The following is a 20,564-nucleotide window of genomic DNA, read 5'->3' as shown; positions in this document are numbered from 1 at the left end:
ATAATAGAAAAATGCAGTGAAATTATTATATGTGTTCTAGGGGAAAAAAAAAGAAAACAAATTTATACTATACGCTATTTGTAAAAGTTTACAAAGTTTTATGAAAAAGTGTTGTTAAGTCTTAAACGAAGTTATTTATTTTCATTTACTTTTATTGTAGATATGCAGTGTTAAAACAGTACTGAACCAGACACAGTTTGTACATGAGTTAAAACTGCCATCTAGTTGCAAACAATGTGCAAGACAACTGAATGTACTGAGTGTACAGTAATATCTAGTGGCATACCTATCGTATGTAATTTCTCTTTTACAAAGTAAAACACAACAAGGGAAAAACCAATTGGTTTTACTTTTACAAGTTTTACTTTTGATACAACTCCTTTTAACATGTATTTCAGAAAAACTGATGCACTCGGTGAGTGCCCTAGCACTGTGGTTAGGAGTAGATCTGAGTGATGCACAGATAAAGTTCAATTATAGTTTCATCCCAAATTTCATAGGTGTATGAATCACACACCTGCGCAAGTATCAGGTACCAATTCAGAAACTGAAATGTTAGAAAAAGACAGAACTAATGTTTCTTGTGCAATGCAGATTTTACTTCCTTTGAGCACATATAGAAATGCAAAGAGCATTTAACTGCATTCTCACAGAGCTGCATTTACAAAAAACATTGTGGTTTAACGAGCTCAATTTTCTAAACCAGTGGATTCAAACCACTTTTACTATGCATCTCTGGTCTTTTGTGGAAGGTTTGACACAGCAAACAGGTAATTGCAATTAAAGCAAAACTGAATCAACCTCAATTTCCTTCTAGGTCTTATTAGAATGAACACCAGGAAGTGCAAGGCTTAAGCCCCAAGTCAGGGAGGCATTTCATAGCTGACTGTGTAGTGTGTTTTGTTTTGTGAGAGATTTTTTTGGTTTTTTTATTAAGAAAATAGTATTTTTCTCAGCTCAAAGCGACACATTTTCTTCATACTCACTGAACCAAGATATTGAACACAAAGGCTTTAATGAGGAGAGTTCTCAAAAGGAACAACAAATCTCAGTGTTTTGCTTTTCATCACAGCCTCCTCACCCTCTTTACTACACTGATCATATTATATTCTCATGACTCTTGCCATGCTGCTGTCATATGTAATGTATATATGTGCCTAAAAACACTTCTGTGCAAAACTAGATATTCAAAATGTGAACACTTACTACTAACTTCACAGTGATGCAATGCTTACCTTTCAGCATTAGAAGGATCTGCTTTTCATATGGGCTTTAGCATTACCGTGAACTTTACTGTCTCAATTATCTTTCATCCTAAGTCTTCAAGAGTAACTTTATGTTCCTACCTGACAGCTAACTTTTAAAATGGTTATCTGGTTTTAGGATGCAAAGCATTTCATCTGAGCTTTCAGGTGAATACCTCAGGATTCTAAGTGAATTGCTAAGCAGGGTGGATAAAGTTTGCCCATCTAAGACACAAATTCATGCAAGGGAAAACTTAAGTAGAATAAAAAAAGAATAAGTTATTGGCATAAAGAGGCATCAAGTATTTCACAATTAATGAGGATGTGTAAATAGATTGCAAAAATGCTTTACCTGAAGAGGGTTTGAACATTCACAATAGTCTTGGCATCTGCCATGTAGTCTTCCTCAGCACTCATCGTGCTTTCCTTGTCCACCACCACCATATTAGCTGCAAAGGTGACCCCACACCTTAATAAGTCATCTAGGCTTTTGTGAAGAGAAAGAGGGAGAAAGAAACAAGCAACTTAAATATGGAACACCTGAAAGATTAGCCATGGGTTGACATCTGCAGATCAGCTACATAACAACTTCTAATATAATCAAGGATAACATCTCAATTAATTGGTAGAATAGAATATAGAACCTACTTCAGTAGGTTGATACAGTTCCTCTCTTTTGTTAATGATAAATTTATCTCAATTTTTTTTTTTTAATAAGCCTTTAATAGTTACTTGGCCTTATCCACTGCAACAATCTTCTCCATTGCAGTTACTTCTGACAATAGAAAAACCCAAATAAATGCTCCAGGTTGCTCTTTCCCACAGTTTTATTTTGGTTTTAAAATGTTAATAAATTAGCTGGAGTGTTTTCAGGATGCTTTTAGTAGCAGCTGCAGAGCAGCAGAACTTTGTGCACAGCTGGGCAACGTTTGTGTGAAGCCCAACCACAAAAAAATATTCACAGACAGCTGAGTTAAAGTTCTCATCATGCCTTGTAGCTTTGTCTCCAAAATGAAGCATGTTTCAGCTGTTTGAACAACATTTTCCACAGATCCTAAGCACTTTTTGACAAGTGTCATGTGTTTTTTTAACAATTTATTTTGGAAGAATATGTACCATTATTTTTGAAACTGTGCAATATCACCACTGGTTGACTACAACAAAAGAAAAATAGATATTATGTGATCTACAAATGACTGCAGTGCGTAAGTAGAAGTCCGAAGTTTTTCCTGAGTAATTTGTATTGCTGCTTTTTCAGACTTTCAGCTGATCCCTGAAAATAGCAGCATATTCTGAAGTACCCAGATTTTCTGCATTTCAGTGTTTCATAAGCTCAACAGCTATTCTTATTTTAGCAGTTACATTCAGCTGGCTTGTGCAGAACTTGAAAAATGCTAATCTGGTTCTCAGGTACCTCTAGCTAAAGGTTTCTCAAGATTGACTAGATTTCTCCACAACTGTGAAATCTGTTCAGTTACAGATCTCAAATCCTACCCAAGGACTGGGGCACAGGTACCTACTACTTGACATATTTTGATGAAGTGCATCTCTGCTATGAATTTTGGTAGAGCTGTTTTTTTGTGAGCCATCTACTTCTAACAAAAAAAGAATGGTAAATGAAAGTCATTCTTTTGGTTTTTTCTCTGAGATGATGATACTTCACTGCTGGTAAACAAATTATAAGTATTTTAGATACATAGAGATAGTAAGTGGTACTTTGGGAACGTATTTTATACCCCTTAAATAAGGAAAATTTGCACATTTTACAAAGTATTTCTTATCTACAGATGATCAGATCTATTAGTTGTACATGATTTAAAAACATGGTGAGGAAAACACAGGGAATATTTCTGAATTATATTTCTAGAAGTATTCTTATTGATGATAACAGATGTCAAAAAAACCCTCTACAAACTACAGTTGCTTATTACACCAGGAATTAAAGTGATTTAATGTCAGTTCATGCTGGTATTACTGTACTCTTCTGAATTTTGAATATTCACTTAATCCAAAGACTACATGCTTCATTTTTTTAAAAATGCATTTGATTCTGAAAAAACAACAAAACACCATTAGGGAGGGATTTGGCGATTTCCATTTTGAAATAATCTCAGTAAATTTAAACAAAGTTTAATTTTCTACATTAGTCAAACAAGTTAACATCTGAGTTATTGATTACTTTGAATACTTTGAGTATTCCCTCTTGAGTATATATTTTGATGCTGTTTGGGTTTTGTCTTTTTCCTTTCCTTTCCTTTTACATTATCTCCTTACTAAAATTATCTCATGTTTCATTTCCAGGTTGGGAAAAAGGCAACAATTTAATTATTCTAACATTATGAGTTCTTTTTATAATTATTATGTAATTAAGAGTTAAGAAAGTTATAGATATTAATAACGTGCAACACTGTCTTGCTTTATAGGAAAAATGTAAACAACATTTCTGTGGGCTTTTTGTGAACCTTGCAAGGACTCAATATCACCAAGGTAAATCTGTAACTGTATCACTATTATAAGCAGGAAATAAGTTTTTTAATTTCTACAGGGGGAATTTAATATTATGGGCTTGTAGCCCCAATTCAGTATTCACTATGTGGTGAAGCAGTTTTCTTTAAATTCAACCTACACAGAGGAGTTTACTAAAATATTCATGAGTCCTTGCTCCTCTCTTGTTTCTGCCTGATTTTCACATTAAAGTTCTGTTGCCAAACCTATATTCATAAACGTATATTAGCAGAGGTGAAGACAGAAATGTAGGAGTAAGTGATAATTTAAGTATTGGAAGATGAAGACTTTTGGACACATTCACGACTGTTTACATTCTGTAGCTATCTTTACAAAACCTGAGTCAATGAATTCCAACAAATGATAACTAAATACAGTCTGACACTAGAATCAGGGCTATAATCTGTTCATTTGAAGAAACATGTGAATTCCCCTAAATAAGTGTTAATCTTATGTTTTTGAACATATTAACTTGTGCTCCCTGTCATGCTTTTCCCTAGTGAGCTCCTTCATAAATCAGAAATTTGAAATCCCAAATTACAGCACACAGACACAGACTATGCATGCAAAAAGCTCATCTCCAACTACAACACACACACACGAACATGCAATGACAATACACACAACAAACCACTGAGACTACGAAGGTAAGTTTTCTAACAGTTATTTCACCTACTTGTCGATAGAGCCCACCATGTAGTAAACCATTGGAAACCAACAGATTGCATCCAGAAAATGCATATCTGGCCTAAGCAGCAGATGGAATTACAAAATGAAACACAGTATCACAACAGCAGCATCTCTTCGAAAATGTTTTAATCAACTGGTAGTTTGTTTGGTTTTTTAAAATAACTTTCCTTAACTTTAGTATTATGATGTCAGTTTATGCAGGAAATAGCTTTTCAGAAAGCTGTGAATCAACAGTTTGCTGTGATCATTAAGTATGATCAGAATTAACATGCTTATATTAATAAATGCACCTCTAAAATCAGAAATGTTATGGCACAGAACAATTCCAAGTATAAGAACAAATGAGTAACATCAAAGACACACTACCAAGTTATACTCCAGTGTATATCTTAGGAGCACTTAAAGTAAGCATCAACAATTCTTAATTAAAATGTACAGTGGAAATCAAATCATCATTTGCGTTTTGTAACACCTACTGCTTTCAAGCCTACTCCCTTTCAGAGGAGTCACTGCAAACGCTGCATAGAGAGAGACAACAGTAAGGGTGTTGGTTTAATTAGCAAGCAGAGCTTTAATTAATCAAAAGTGGGTTTAGCTATAAAGTGTCACAACAACGCTGAAGTGTGTGAAGTTGGGCACTGTGCTGGCAAAAGCAGCTGGCACTAGAGGGCCCCCTGTGCCCACGGCTTTGCTCTCCCTGCCAGGGGAGGTGATTTAGCCTCATTTAGCCTTCTCAGTTTGTGTAATTCACTGTATGCCAGAGTACCTACATAAAAACCTTCTGTTTTGCCAACACAGGTGACTAAGGAGCTGCCTGAGGGAAAGTGGGACACTTCACAGCAGGCTTTTGTAGAAAAAAGTCACTTAAACTGCAACAGAACTACGCAAATGGAAGTGTCAGCCCTGGAATCACAACCTACAAGACATATTTGCTTTCTTAGGTTGTTCTACTAGTCTGTGTACAGGTAACCTCCATTTCTGTGTCTTTCAAACTGTGATTTTAAGTAGCTGAGCTGCACCACAGTGTTGGAAGAAAAGCCCCAAGGGGCTAATTTATTTTCAGATTATAAATGAACCAGTCTTGACATTGGCAAATTTGTCTGAAATATCAAAAGCAAAAAATGCAAAAAATTCCAGCAGTCATCAAGAGATATAAACGTAACAACAATACTGCAGGTTTTAATTTTCATCCATGGCTTTAAATAATTTTAGATAAAATGTCTCTGTGGGTGTCCTTCTGGCTTAAAGAACTGTTTATCTTTGAATGTAGAGTTATTAAAAATATACCTAACTGGTCCACGCCAGTAAGTGCATTGTGTTAAGTAGGTTAGTGCTGTCATGTAGCTGTGAAACTGTTATACAGCTTGCTTTTTACAGTGTTTATTAAGCTATTTAATTTTAGCAGTAACATTCACATTTTTGGGGGTAATTTAAATTAAAAAAACTTAGCTGAAACATTGGCCATGAAGAATAAGAATATTTAAGTTTGCTATGGCCTTTAATAGTCAATAAAAGGTCAATTTTGTATATGACTGAACATGCAGTATGATTTTTGTCACTAACTTTTCTCAAAGATAAGTGTGCCATAATGTTTTTGATTTTCAGCTGGCCATGTGAAAAGGGGTCATCTATTGAATAATGGTAAAATGAGTTTAAAACTTAAGAGAAGGGGAGAAGAAAAATTTCCTTACGGGTTGTCCAGCAGTAATACAATGGGGTTTAGTTCCTTCTTTGGCCGGTAATAAGCTCTGAGTGGGACAATGAAGTTGTATAAGCCATTTCCAGCAGTTTCTGCTGCAACTATAATCAATTTATTTTTGAATCCATAGGCTTTGGCATCTTCATAGTAATTATGCTGGCATCCCTAAAATCAAAGTAAGAAACAAATTCAGTGGATGTGAATATTGTATCAGATGACCCAATAGAGACCTGGTTAGCCATAAACACTAGGTGATGAAAAGGAGTAGGAAAATATAGTATTATAGCAAACACTGCACAAACTTCATCTCTAAGGAAAAACCAGAATATAGCTTTGCTCAGATGCAAGAGACAAATGAGAATGCAGGGTTACCCAGTAGCAGAAACACCCTTTACCTTATCTAGTCTTAGACAACAAAAAGGTACTTTTTCATGCAGAAGATGACAAAAGGTGGGAGAACTTCCAATATAAGGAGAGTAAGGAGGATAGCCTTTGGCATACCTAAAATAGAAAAAAAAAAAAAAAAAACCCAAAACATTTTTCAGTATAGCAAATTACCAAAACACAACTGTCTACACAAATGTTTTATGGGATGTTCATACATATGTCCAAGTTTTAGATCAAGTATACAAAATGAACTATGTTTAACAGAGGTTTAAAGAATGTATTTGCATCCAGTTCAACAGAACTTAGTGAAAGCTAAGTTTTTGAGGACTGAAGGAATTTTGCTTGGGTTTTTGAAAATACTCTATTGTATCATAGTATGCTGCCATAGTGTTTTGAGCTGGAAACTTCTAAGTTAAAAAAGGAAGGAAAGAAAACAGAAATAACTGTACTTCTCCTCTTCCTTCTCCAATTTTTTTTTTTTGATTTACCAAGAATGAGTGACATTATTACCTTTTAGTTTTAATAAAGTACTTTCAAAATGGCTGAAATAAATTCTAAATGGCAAATCCTCTTCCCAGTGATGTGAAATTTCTAATTGGCTTCGTGGGTTTTTTACGGGAGACCTTTCAAATCCTGGTGTTTCAGTCTGCACATTTAAGATGACTTGTCCTATTAATTTTTTCTCTGGAGCTTGATAATCTTCCCTGGGGCTTCTCACGCTTGCCACTGGTGGAGATGAGAAACTCTGCTGGTTGAGGCATTGGCTAAATTGTGTATTTCAGTTTTAACACCCCTGTCAGCAATCCCAATAAACATAATTGCTCATCTACACAGCAGGATTGAATCTTCTGGGTTTATCTCAGTAATGCATCATTACTTTCAGTAACACACTAACAAGCATTTTGAATTAGATGGGATAATTTTGTCCCATACTGCTTTTTTGTCATTCCTGCATTTTGAAGTCACACACCCAGCCCCAGCATTCAAAAGCCTGTTGGATGATCTGATTATCACTGCATTCTTATGACAGGAATACTTATCTGTTCACAAATTTGTTGAGTGCTCACTTAATAATTACAAAGGTTAAAGAAAAAAAAAGGCCTTAGAATATGTTATGAATGCATTGCAATACATGACTACAGTTGTTAGAACTGCAAAGAGAAAATCTCCAGCAAATAGAAGAGTTTTTCTGTTATACGTTTTTGTATTTCAAAGCAAGCTTATGGTTTTCTAGCATTTCCTGGATGGAATAATCCCATCTTGTACTTCATGAGACTTGCTTCCTAGAAGTGCTCAGATTGATAGGATAATTATGTTTTTTATATAGCATTAACCCTTCACATCATTTTACATTTAACGTACGTACTCAAAGCCTGCGGAGACCTCATCATCGGACGGGGTGGTTTCATCCTCTGACTGGTCACTGAGCAGGTCGCAGCTGGGGAGGGAGGAGGAGTCAGCCACCTCCAGCACCGGGGCGATGCTGGGCCTCCTGCCCTCCTTGCCCCCCTCGGCCGGCAGGGCCAGGGTGGCCCCGCTGGCCCCACGGCACCCGGTGTCCTGGAGGTCGATGGCCACGGTCCCTAGGGCAGGGAAAGCACCTCCTTAGCGCTGCTCAGAACGGCTGAATGACACCCCCAGATTTACAGGGGACTCCCTGGCTGCATGGCAAAGGACTGACAGCAACACTCTGCTGGTTGTGTCTATTCCATTAAAATAAAACAAATACTTAAACCGTACTCAAGGAAAGCAATGCTTTTTCTGACAATTAGTCTATGTCTTCTTGCTAATTACCTCTTTAAAATCATACCTTATATAATCAGTCCATATTAATATGCATCATCAACCTGCATATTTTATTTATGGTGTTTTTTAAATTAAACAAGCTCATGAAAACTTCCTACAAACAATCATGTATGAATGACAAAGAAGTATTCATTATTTGCCCACTTGTTTTGCTTTGCATACACTTCATTATTACTTTTTTACAGTCTTAAGTAGTTTAATTCCACCTTGTCAAATTAAAATGAATCAAATTCCATTTGGTTGTTTGGGGGTCTTGGTTTGTCTGCTTGTTTGTTTTTGTCTGGGTTTTTCTTTGGTTTGATTTTTGTTGTTTGTCTATGAGTTTTTTTAAACATTTTTTTAAAATGTTTGAAGTTGTTATATTAATTCTTTCTATTCATAATTATAGTTTCTTAAAAGTTTAGGAAGATGCTTCAAAATGTACTACTCATTAAATAAGAATATATTGTGATTTAATCTTTTTTTTTTACTTACCCATGCTGGCTATTATACTGTGTACTGGTAACCTAGAAGCTCCATGATAAGATAATTTTGATTCATAGGTTTTTCCATGCTTTTCTTGCTTCTTAAAAGCAGAATTCTCTTCTTTGGTGATATTTATATAAAAGCATATATCAGTTGAACTCATGATATATCGAGGACCTGGATTCAGCAAAATGTTTTTGTTATCTTCCTTTCTAACACCAATCAGACAGACTCCAAACCTTAATTAGAAAAGGAAAGGCATGGTTCATTTTGCATCTTCCTGCAAGCACCAAAATTTCCATTGTTAAAAATGAACCTCAGGTATATTTTTATTCTTTGCACATTATGAACATTTGCAGCTTTCTGGATAACAAGGATGTTTGAAAAATGTCTTCTGCTAAATAGGCCACATCAAATCAAGCAGTTTTTATGAGCTCATGAATTCCTAGGCAGTTGAGTGTTTTTCGTAATGCCCATAATATTCTCCTGATGTTGTTCCAGTTGATTTTTTTCTGTCAGATGAATAGTCCTTTTTGGGAAAATATTGGTGGAAAAATGGATACGTGATATGTAAAATTATTAATCATGTTAAATTGTTCCATTATTTATAAGTAATAGAAACCATTTTCATAATTTATTTTTGCAATTCACTCTTAAAAATGTATTTGATTAGTGATAGAAAATAGGGAATTACAGCAAAAAAACCTCTTTTTCTCCTTGATTAAATATGAGAATAACCCAGCATTTAGGGTTTGATAAATGCTTATTTTATCAAATATATACAAACATACATGATTTGTGTTTATTTTGGATGTTCATCTCACAGCGCAGCACTGGGTAAGTGATGCATCACCTGGACCTCAAAGTAGGTATGTTATCATCTAACAGAAAAAAGAGTTTTATGTTTGAACAATCACCAGAATGTACCATGTGACACCTTTAAGTGGAACATTTCCCATAATATGAACATGCAACAAAGGAAGCCAGATTTCAGCTGAGTCCTGAATAAATAAATAAATAAATAAAACCAAAAACACACATCCTCCCACCCATTCATTTCTAGATTGTTTTGGAATTGGAAAAGGATAGTTGTTCTTGAAAAACCTTCGAAAATGGCCTTTTTTTTTTTTCTGGTTGTCCAGCCTATCCTTTATACCTACAGATTACTATTCTCTTAGACTGAGATGGGCTGTACAGAATGAACATAACCTTTTACCTGACCAGCTCCAACTCACAGAAATATATCCATATTAGTGGCCAGATACTTAAACCCAGGAACAGATCAATGTGCAGTACTGTGCCTTTAGTGCAGAGCTATGTAGCAAGCAAAACAATTAATTATTTCTTTCAACTTTTGATGGTTGATAAGAAAAATAAACATACTTTTTATGTGCATGGAAGGAAGCATACGTGAAACTCTTCCCCTCATACTCTGCAAAAAATGTACTTTCTTCCAGGCTGATGTGATAGACTTCATTACCAGAGCATCTGCCATACATTTTCTGCCATTGTTCTGGTGATTGCTGACTCTCCCTGAAACATAAGGAGAATAATTTAACATTTAATACAAAATTCTTATTAATAAGAATGGTGTTTCGTGTCAATAGAAACTGCAAATGTCTACTGAAAAGGTTCCATAAGCTAATCTGAAAGAAGTATTTGACATCAAATCTTGGTAATATTATAAGTACAGAGATTATTTTAATGTATTAAAGAGCATTTTCTGCTAAGTAATAGACATATAAGAGTATCTACTTTAATATCAGGAGAGAGGTGGCTCAATTGCTTTGACATCACACCATAATAAGTAGATCCATGGCAGCTTGAATATGACAGGTAAAACCAGCAGCATTCCCATTATATTCATAAAGTCAGTTTCTTCACATGCTTTGTGACAGACTGAGTATCATTAATAACAACTTATGTAGGAAAGAGTAATTTGTCTTTGGTCATTTGATCTGTAAGAGAGATTTTTCTGCATTTGCTTATCAGTGATTTATACCCTCTGGGTATTTTTGGTTCCTGTGTCTTGTAGACTATTACAAGTACAGAGCTTCTCTTCTCTAGTGCAAGGAAATAAATTACAAAGCAGATCAGCCTTTACTCTTTGCAGCTGCTGCCCTTAATGCAAACAGTTCAGTGGAAATTTCCAAACCTCAGCAACCCCAACACCTGTAGCCCTGAAGCTCCTGGGAACTCCTCGTTAAGTTTCATGTGGAAATAAGGCTCTGCCTGCATGATTTTCACTGGTGGTAACTGATGCATATATACACAGATGTGCAGACAGGTCATGAATCTGACAAGTTTGTCCTGTGTTTTGCCACTTGGAGTGAAGATCTCAAGATTCTGGGACATGCTTCTTTAATGCTCATTTATACATTCTCAATACCTTAACACAATTTGTATTTTTCTTCCATTAACCATGTTTCTTCACTCTCATCATGGAAACATTTTGTTTCAAGATGAAAATAAGCAAACCATTTTTGTTGCAACATTACAAATAGTGTACTAGGTATAGAACAGCAGAACTAACCATGCTATTTCAGAACATTTTCCCTTATTTCACTTTTCCCCCTAAAATAAAATGGTCACCTGTTTAATGCCTGCTTGGTTCCAGTGAGTTGTCTGAAAGCTTCCCATGGGGCTGTACTGTAAAGATCACATTAACTTCAAGTCAGAAAGGTTATTTTCTTCCAGTATTTTGTATTATCGCACAAACCCAACTAGAGTTATATTACTATTTAAATAATCAGAAAACAGTTAAAGATAAATGTTAAGATTAATAATTAAGATTGATAATGAGATTATAATTAAGATTGAAGGTAGAATTTTGGTGTCTCACAGACTAAAATTTTGAATTCCACAAACAGCTGAGAAGACAACAGTATTATCTGCACGTCCTTAACAGGTATTTAAAATTTCACTATAAACAATGGAAGTCTCTTTAACAATTATGTTCATTATGTACATCTAATTTGGTTTGGTTTATAAATACATGTATATAAAATTTTTATTTGTAACTTAAATAATCTGCTTTCACCTGATCTTCTTACTTAGCCAAACTCAACTGCTCATCTGACTTCACCTTTCATATAAACAAATAAAGGTAATTTCACCTACTTTAACACCTAGCAGTTAATTTATCTCTTGTTCAACAATAGAATACATCTGGAAAAGCAAAAAAACAACCCACTCTGAACTAGAAATTGGTCAAATCCAAAGCAGCTTTATGTTTGCAGTACAATGACAAATGCCCTTATTTTGGAGTCTGTCTGAGAATAAATGCTCTGGAGAGTGATGACTACAATAGATAAATACTAACTAGACATTTTCACTTTTTCAGTCTTTCTGTATAAATACAGAGGAGTATTTTTACAGTAACATACTGTACATTCTTACAGAAACACACATTATTTTGATCCTTCTGGATTCAAAGTAATGCTACAACTGTTTGTGCAAAAACTTTCTTCTTTTTGCTCCTAGTATACAATGTCCATACTAGAAAACAGTTACTTTTATTATGCTACTCACATATATTAATTCTGATTGCAAAAGAAATCTTAAGCACTTTTGAATTCTGTGACAGTTACTTTGCATCACAGTTGGGAATCTGTAAACGATCAATGTGACTGTGTTAAACAATGAAATGCTGAAGTTCCTAAGTACAGCAGAAAACATTTCCCTTTTCTGTGTTTGATTTTGTGCTGAAGGAAAATTCTCTGACAACTGTTAGGAATACTGCTCTTCTCTTAGAGCCGTGTAATATGAAATAACTGGAACAGGCTCTGGATTCTGTGCATGTCACAGAATTAAAAGGTAGGCAGATAAAAAAAGTATAAAGAATGTATTTCACCACAGTGCTCAGCAGGTATCAAAACAATGTTTTGTTGTCTTCTTACTAGGAGATTCTATTGCACAGTGCCACTAAAATCTTGACATTTGTTGTTCTCAATAGTAACAGCTCCAAGAAGAATTTCTGTTTTTCCTCATTCTGAGCAAAGGGGAATACTAGAAATGTCATACAGAAGGTTAAATAACTCTGCTTTGACATATATATATATATATTATATATATATAATATATATATAATATATATATAATATATATATTATATATATAATTATATATATTATATATATTATATATATATACACACTGAGTTCATGATTACTTGAACAAGAAGTTAGGATGTTACAAGACTTATGTGGTATATATGCAGCTATTCAATTTCTACAAATATATTTAGAGATCCACTTTATTGCATCTGTGTGTCTACGACATTTCAATCAAGAACACCTTATTATTCCAAGAACACAGCATGAAAGACATACACCAGATGTGGTAAAATTATTTTAGTGAATTCAGAGAAGTTCTACTGTGACTATGCACTCTGCAGAGACACCATAATTCTGCACACCTTCCAGCAGTGTGGTCATATTAAAAATCATGTATGTTTGTTTGCCTCTTAACATACAGGCACAGAAGAGCAAATACTATATGTCATCAAAAAAACATTTTTTTTTTTTAGTTAATTGAAACAGACCTTCAAATTAACCTATTAGAATAGGTATTCTTAGGACTTGTTAGTGCTCCTAAGTATAACTTTGTGATAGAGATACTTCAATCTACTAAACCAGAAATGCAATTTTTTCATATTATATATTGTAAAAGTGGCACAACAGCATGCAACAAACTCTTAAATACTGGGGGGAGGGGGTGTTCTCTTCAAAACTATACTGCTTGGAGTAAGACATTTTGATGCTTTTATTGTGTAGAAAGTTCCATTTTTTCTTTAACTGTAGTTGTGTGGGAATTCAGGGGAAACTATTTTCCAAGTATCAGCTATGACTTTTTTCATTTCAGCTATGACTTTTTCTTTGGGAGTTTTTTTATGGTAGTAAATACTTACTGTCCCCTAGATGTATGAACCAGCAGAGTGATTAATGTAGAAGTAGCTGGACATATACAATTTAGAGCTAGCATAGCATATTTGAATTCCTCTTCACATACAACATGATCTGTAGGGGAAAAAAAAGAGGATACAAATTGTTTTACAAAAATACTTTCAAATTAACAGAATTGTCATTTCCTTTTCTAAGAAAATGGTGAAGATGAATCAATCAAAATTTGGCCCAAGATCTTCACTTTCTGCTTGAACCTTGGAAATCAGCTGTGTATGATTCTCCCCATCTATGCTATCTAACATGGATGGCTACTGTTTTAAATCCATATCACAGTTAAATGCTCCCCAGTGCTTGCTGATAGCATGAAAAGGAAATAGAAATTATTCTTTAATGTAATTCCCATATACCTGTGACAGTATTGAAATGGCAATAAAAAGGGATAAGCACAAAATTTCTAACTGCTTGTCAGTGTTGAAACAAAGTCAGAGAGGTTTTGTAAACCATGAAGGCATTTAATACTAAGTCAGATTTTTCCCCTCTGAATTTGGTCTTTGGTTGTTTTGATGGTTTCAGAATTTGCTTCTAATCAGAAAGAATATTATAAGTAGTACAGCTGATGATCAAAAACATAGGCACATGAAAATTGCTGAGTAAAGGCAGGCAAACAACCTCCCCAGCTAGACCTGAACTATGCACATCTGCTTCTGGTTTCACCAACGTGTCACTGAAATCCTTAGAACCACCTTGCCTCTCTAAGCTGCTTTCCTGACAGAATTTCTAGTATAGCTATAAGCATGACACTTCCTGAAAATAAAAGTGAAGGCATATTGTGCCTACTCTGTTCCTTTTATTTTGAAATATCTAGAGGCTTTTCAATAACAGAATCATTTACTACTGAATTGAGTAAATAATTCTCCTATTTTCTGAAGATCAGGACCTATTTAAATGTCACAGGGAAGGGATGAATTTAGTTATATAAAGACACTGTCAAATGTAGGACAAAATGAGTTTTTTCTTACTGTAGATATATTTCAGCTGTAGCAATTAAATATTTTCTGCACAAAATGTTTCAGATAGAAATATGTTCTTTTAGTTGACCATATGCCATTAATAAATCTACTTGAATTTCAAACCAGAGAGGGTAAGGCATAGTCTGTGGCTTGAGTGGGATATCTGCAGTCCATTACCATTAGTGAGATGACAAAGATTTATGGAAGTATATACCAACTTCCTGACACTGAAAGAAAGAGAATTCTTGCTATTTTTTAATTTGTATAGGATTTTGCCAGATATCCTCCCTCTATTTTTTTGTATGGAATGTTGTCATATTATAGCTAAGCATTTTGAAAATACAAGAAAGAAAAAATACACAGGGTAATGATTTCATCATCTGTTATTTCAGATCTTGTATTTGAACCCAAATGTACATACTGGCCTAAATATATACAAATGGAAGTTAATAAATCACAGATGACACAATGAAGATGAAAACTGTAACTTCCATCTCCAGATGCACTCTACTCCCTAATATATATGGTGAACTTTTTTGGCAGATGTTTATGTAAAATATAATCTTACCAAACAATACAGCGCACAGCAAACGGAGATTGCTGTCTTACAACAGCCCCTTAATCATGTCTGTAAGAGATTCACATGGTGTTGTCAAGTGTTTTCACATCAGGAGCCTTGGAGCTGGACTTGTGGACTATTTCTGCACTTGTTGGAGACTTTGACCTTCTGCAGGTAAGTTCTTGTATTAAACACAGATCAAAAGTGCCTTGCTCGTTTCTCCAATTATTTGACAGTTTATAGCTTTCATATAACATTATTCTATTTTCTGTGTATGCTCAGGACTGGTGCTGAGGAGGATTACACAGAACTTCATCTGCTGCACCTTTCAGAAGGGAGCAGGGAGGAAGCTGGATGACAGCTCTCCAGCTCTCCCACTCCTCAGGTCTGGGACTTCGGCTGTGTCCCCTGACAGCAGGTACCAGAATCAGCAAATTACTCATCCACTGTGACAGTGAGGCCGCCCAGGAAATTGCAGTTTGTCTTGAGGTGAATATTAAATATGTCAAATCAGCTTGCCAGAAACAGCAGTATTTTGATTGAGTTTATACTAAAGAAATTTAGTATAATACACGTAGAATTTCCATAAGTTGCTGTTTCTGTTGAAAATATATTTTGACAGAAGTTTTGTTCCTAAGTCTGTCTCAAATGGATGTAGTAATGCAATGGGGTGAGTTATGGTTTCTGTGATGTTACTGAGGAGAAAACAGACTCAAAATACTGATTTATGCCTGTAGCAGCAGCCATGTGGTAAGAATGACCTAGACCTAGTGTAATTATTCTGAGAAACCCTACTTTTGTCAATTTGATAAGTTAACATGACCACTACCAGATCTGATAGAGAAAAATGCCCGTCCATTATCTCTAGACTATTTTTATCTGTAATTGGACAGATTAATCATCTGCTGCATTCAATATCCATTTTGGTGAATCTGGACTATGTTTCTTTGAAATAAACTACTGAAGCTTTGATGTCAGACTTCAACAATCTGTGCTAATCCATGGGTGCCTTTTGAATAAATATAGAATGTCAAAATGTACCCCCATTTCCTGGAATTGTAATTATATATAATTTCCAAATATTCAAATTAAAGAATACATATACGCACATATACATATACACAAAAATTATAAAAGTTTTAAGTTCAGCTCAGAAAATATTGAATTTAGTAGTCTCTGAATTGCATAAATATATTGCACCCTGTGGAAAATCTTCACTTTATTTCTCATTTGTACTGAAATGCAAGGCCAGGAGCTTGCACCAAGGGTACATGGCCTTTTGTAGCCTTATGTGTTTGACAGAGAAGTGGGAAGATTAAGAATGTAACTGCCAGCATTATTGAAAGAAAAACTGGGCATGTCAAGGCATTTTTATATTGGAAATTACTAGGGAGAAATCAAACTATTTCAGCTTAAGAGATAAGGCAGTTGCCCATCTGATCACTGCCATGTTAAGTAGTGGCTGTGTATTTGAAGTTCACACCCTAAACTTGCAAAGGGCTTTGCTGGGATAAATATTTATGCCACTGTGGCAATGTAAGTATGTTAATATTTTAAACAAAGTAGTTAATATCTACTGTAAAAAATATCAGAAGGCACAGAATGCAAGGATGTGTGTGGCATCAGGTGGAAAGTCAAGAAACCTGACTTTCTGACAGGTCATATGAGCCTGGCCAAGGTGCCTCCATTCTCTTGCTTCAAGGACAAAAATAAGTTCTCATTCTCTCATTAAAGACAGGGAGGATGTTTAAATCTTGTTTACAGGATGGGAATACATTATAACAATTACTTTTCCCATATACCATTCCCTACTCCTATAGGAACATGCAGTCAGTGTCTGAATTTCAGGACTGCCTCATGCAATCTAGGAAGACTGGTCAACCTAAGAGAAGCTGCTGAGAAACTGTGCTTCTAGTGCTTTATGCATTTTTAATGTAGTTAAAAGTTAAACTTTAGTTAGGAGGACTATTTGGTTGTATGTCTTCTAAATTCAAACAATTCATTTTTTACAGCTCTAGTCCTTAAACCTGTGTGCAAAGAAAAAAAATTAAAAGGAAGAAGTAGAAATCCTATTACCGAATATTTCAGGTTTATAAAAATGCCCAGTATTGTTTTAGGAAACCTCTGGAAGAAAACAGTCTTTTTTTCAAGGAATATCAGATTTAAAAAAAGCTTTTACATTACGGCAGTAATAAAGCAGCTCTGAATCATAATAGGAAAAGCACTTAGAAAAATGTTCCAGATGGTTGCGACAAATTTCACTTGTAAACACTCTGGACAGGTCTGTAGTCTGCAGCCCCCACTGGGTACATGTTTCAGGATGATGAAGTGTTGGGTGACATTAATACCAAAGGGAGATCCTCTCAGGAAAATGTATGCCAAAAAATATTGTTCTGATGGTTCCAGCAGTGCTTAACCATTTGCAGTAGGTGAGCATCCAGTGGTGATGCTGAAGTTCAGCTGAAAGAAATTTTACCAAAGGAGGTTTTCTGGGTATTTTAGTTGGTTTTTTTGTTTTGTTCTGTTTTGTTATTTTTTAAATATGGTCCAAATTCTATAACACTTCAAAAAGACGTGAAAAATTGCCTCTTTTAAAGTCTAGTTGTATATAAGCTCCTACAGAGACAAGCCATTACGAATAATGAAACTCTCTTAAAAACACAATTTGGAAGAACAAATGAACATAGTTACTGATAAAGGAAAGCGGCCATGGCAAAGGGAGAAGGGATTATGTTTGTGCTGGGTGGTTTTAAGAGGGAGATGAAAAAGTACCATCATTCTCATCACAGCATGAGCATTATTCCCCTCTGTGCTATCTCATAGCTTGAGATTTCACTTTTATAACTTCAGAACTGCTACTGATGGGGTTTTTTCTTCTTTCTAACCCAGTGGTAAATTCCGTAGCTTTTAAAATTACAGCTTTAACTGTTCCTCTGGAGCCCTTCTGCTGGAATTTACTTTTTCATCACGTTCTGGGATGATGGAAGAGACTAATATTTTTCCATAGAGTTGGTTTTATTTTTGCATGAATCAGCAATCTTTTCTTCCTTGGAATATCATTCAAGAAAATTGAATTTTCAAAATTGCAGCTGAAAAGGAAAGCTTCTCTTCTATTTCAGAGCTATTTCTCCAAAAGTATTTGTGTGTTTTTGCACATGAGCATATGCACATCTATATACTTTCATATGTGACTTTTTGGATATAGACAGAAAGAAAGAGAAACATATAATGCAGAGAAATAGTTTGTCAAATAAAAGTTCGTAATCTCGTCTTATAGGAGTGGATTTTCTTAGATTTCTTAACATCATTTTTCATTTTATGCCATGGTTTCTAAGGCATGCATTTTACTAGATATAGAATTAAATAATATGTCTCTTTCCAAAATATTTGCAAGCAATTAAAATCATATTTTCCATACCACTTGGTAAAAAACAATCCAATGACAAGATTTTTACCTCAATCATTTGTTGGACTAAGTCTGAATAGATCTTCTTATACACTCCTTAGTAACTATGTTTTAGTGGACAGAAATGAATTACAGCCATAGGTACAGTAAGATGGAGACTTACCTGGATCTGGAATAAAGGAGTAGTTATACAGCAAATAATCAAGCTCTCTATATTATGTAGCATAAGACTATTAATTCCTAAAAGTACTTGTAAGTAAGTCTTTACCCTTGCTAGGATGTGTATTATTTTACAAAACTGCACAGTTTCTAAGTAGTAAATATGCCCAGGGATTCTTACTTTGCTTGTGTTCATTAAACACTATTGAGTGCTTCAAAAGACTGCAATCTTACCTGCAAACTTGATGTGGAATTTGTTCTCAGGCTTCAGTATCTGAACATACAAAGGACAATTTGGAGCAAAGTCTTTAACTGCCCATGCTCTTAAAATGGTTTGGTGATCCTAGAAGAAAGAGTACGAGGGGGTGCCAATGAAATACAAACAACCATGTCAGATTAGAAAAGGAATCTATTATCAGACTAGCTCCATTGAAGAAAACTCATTTTAAGACCCTGTGGCACCAGCTGGTGTGAATGTTTATGTGCAAGTTATATAATTACTACTACTTATTAATTTCTAGGAATTTTCCACTAAATAAGGACCTCTCCTATCTTTTTGCAAATGCTAATGATTGTGTTATTTGGAAAAGTGTAGCATTTGGATATGGAATTATTGTGTGAAAACTTAAGATGGCAGTGATTAGTCATGTCCAATTAATCAAGAATTATGTAGCACAGACATCCTTCCAAAGAGACTCATAATTAAAATAGCATTAAATGACAACACCAGGAACTGAGAGTTTAAAATTGTGGTAATTCTAAAAATATAAGTTTCATTAAAAGCAGATCTGAATTTTTGTGGAACTAAAACATTTGCACAACTGATGTCAGGATGTAGCCAGCTATTAACCAAAGATTCCAAGAGATTTTTCAGGCTGTTTTTGTTCTTGTTACCACATGACCAGAAGGAGTTAACTGCAAGGATGAGTGCTGCTATCCATAAAAGTCATCTATGTGATAATGCATTCATATTTTGAATTTTGTGAAGTAAGACTAATTCCAGTTTATCATCCATCGTTTTTTGTTTATTTCAAAACAAAAAGAAATAAAGAGCTATATGTATGAAGCCATGCCTGGATTGAAATGCCTTGCCTAGTCATGAAACTGGTGATATTTAAAGTTAAAATATAAAGAATGGTTCATTACATTTGCAGCATCAGCAGTAAGAAAAGGTTTCAGACTCCTGAACACAAGGGAAAATCTCTGCCTGGAACAGAGTGAAATTGACATTTTAAAACTATAATATTTTATTATCAATTGAGATGTTAGCAAGTACTTTTTCTACTAGAAAAACTAAAATGGAGTCATAAGAGGATGGCAAAATATCTGATTTCACATTTTTCTTACCAGTAGTTTCATAGGAGTAGGATTGTTCTGCCCAGTCAGGAGATTTAAAAGCTTGGGTTTAACCTGCTGTAGGTTTTCCTTGTATGCAGCCATATTTTTTTTTTTTACTTTTCCATAGCATATGGCAAATTACCCTCCTCAGGATTTTTGTGTGTGTGTGTGTGCGCTGTTGGGTTTTTTTCTGTTTTTCTTAAGATAATGTCACACCAACACAGCTTAGAAGCAGCAAATGACTGGGTAATATGCTAGATGGTTGTCACATAGCTATGTTACATGCCTAGAAATCTCTATGTTAGATATTTTATTGGATTTTTTAATTATATTTTTAAAGTCTGGTTTTATCATAATATGCAATGTTTGTTAAATATAAGAATGAAGATCTC

The 20,564-nt window shown here is 34.7% G+C and overlaps 1 protein-coding gene across 4 annotated transcripts in view; it reads right to left on the bottom strand.

Moving 5' to 3' along the window:
* KCNT2 (potassium sodium-activated channel subfamily T member 2) overlaps nt 1-20,564 on the bottom strand; it is a 114,966-nt gene that overhangs the window by 22,450 nt on the left and 71,952 nt on the right. For 2 of the 4 annotated variants that reach the window (XM_021525065.3, XM_021525066.3), the window contains exons 14-23: nt 19,069-19,177; nt 13,706-13,814; nt 11,389-11,445; nt 10,180-10,329; nt 8,806-9,035; nt 7,892-8,108; nt 6,534-6,639; nt 6,131-6,303; nt 4,426-4,497; nt 1,597-1,731 (exon numbers count right to left, since the gene is read on the bottom strand). In XM_021525065.3, the coding sequence (XP_021380740.2) occupies nt 1,597-1,731; nt 4,426-4,497; nt 6,131-6,303; nt 6,534-6,639; nt 7,892-8,108; nt 8,806-9,035; nt 10,180-10,329; nt 11,389-11,445; nt 13,706-13,814; nt 19,069-19,177 (1,358 nt within the window). The remainder of the gene's footprint in view (nt 1-1,596; nt 1,732-4,425; nt 4,498-6,130; nt 6,304-6,533; nt 6,640-7,891; nt 8,109-8,805; nt 9,036-10,179; nt 10,330-11,388; nt 11,446-13,705; nt 13,815-19,068; nt 19,178-20,564) is intronic. The other 2 variants (XM_021525067.3, XM_021525069.3) reach the window with 1 other exon arrangement.

This window comes from Lonchura striata, chromosome 9, assembly GCF_046129695.1.
Source record: "Lonchura striata isolate bLonStr1 chromosome 9, bLonStr1.mat, whole genome shotgun sequence".
NCBI classification, from domain to species: Eukaryota; Metazoa; Chordata; class Aves; order Passeriformes; family Estrildidae; genus Lonchura; species Lonchura striata.
The sequence above is the reverse complement of the archived record's forward strand: the minus strand, read 5'-3'. Positions and strand labels throughout refer to the sequence as shown.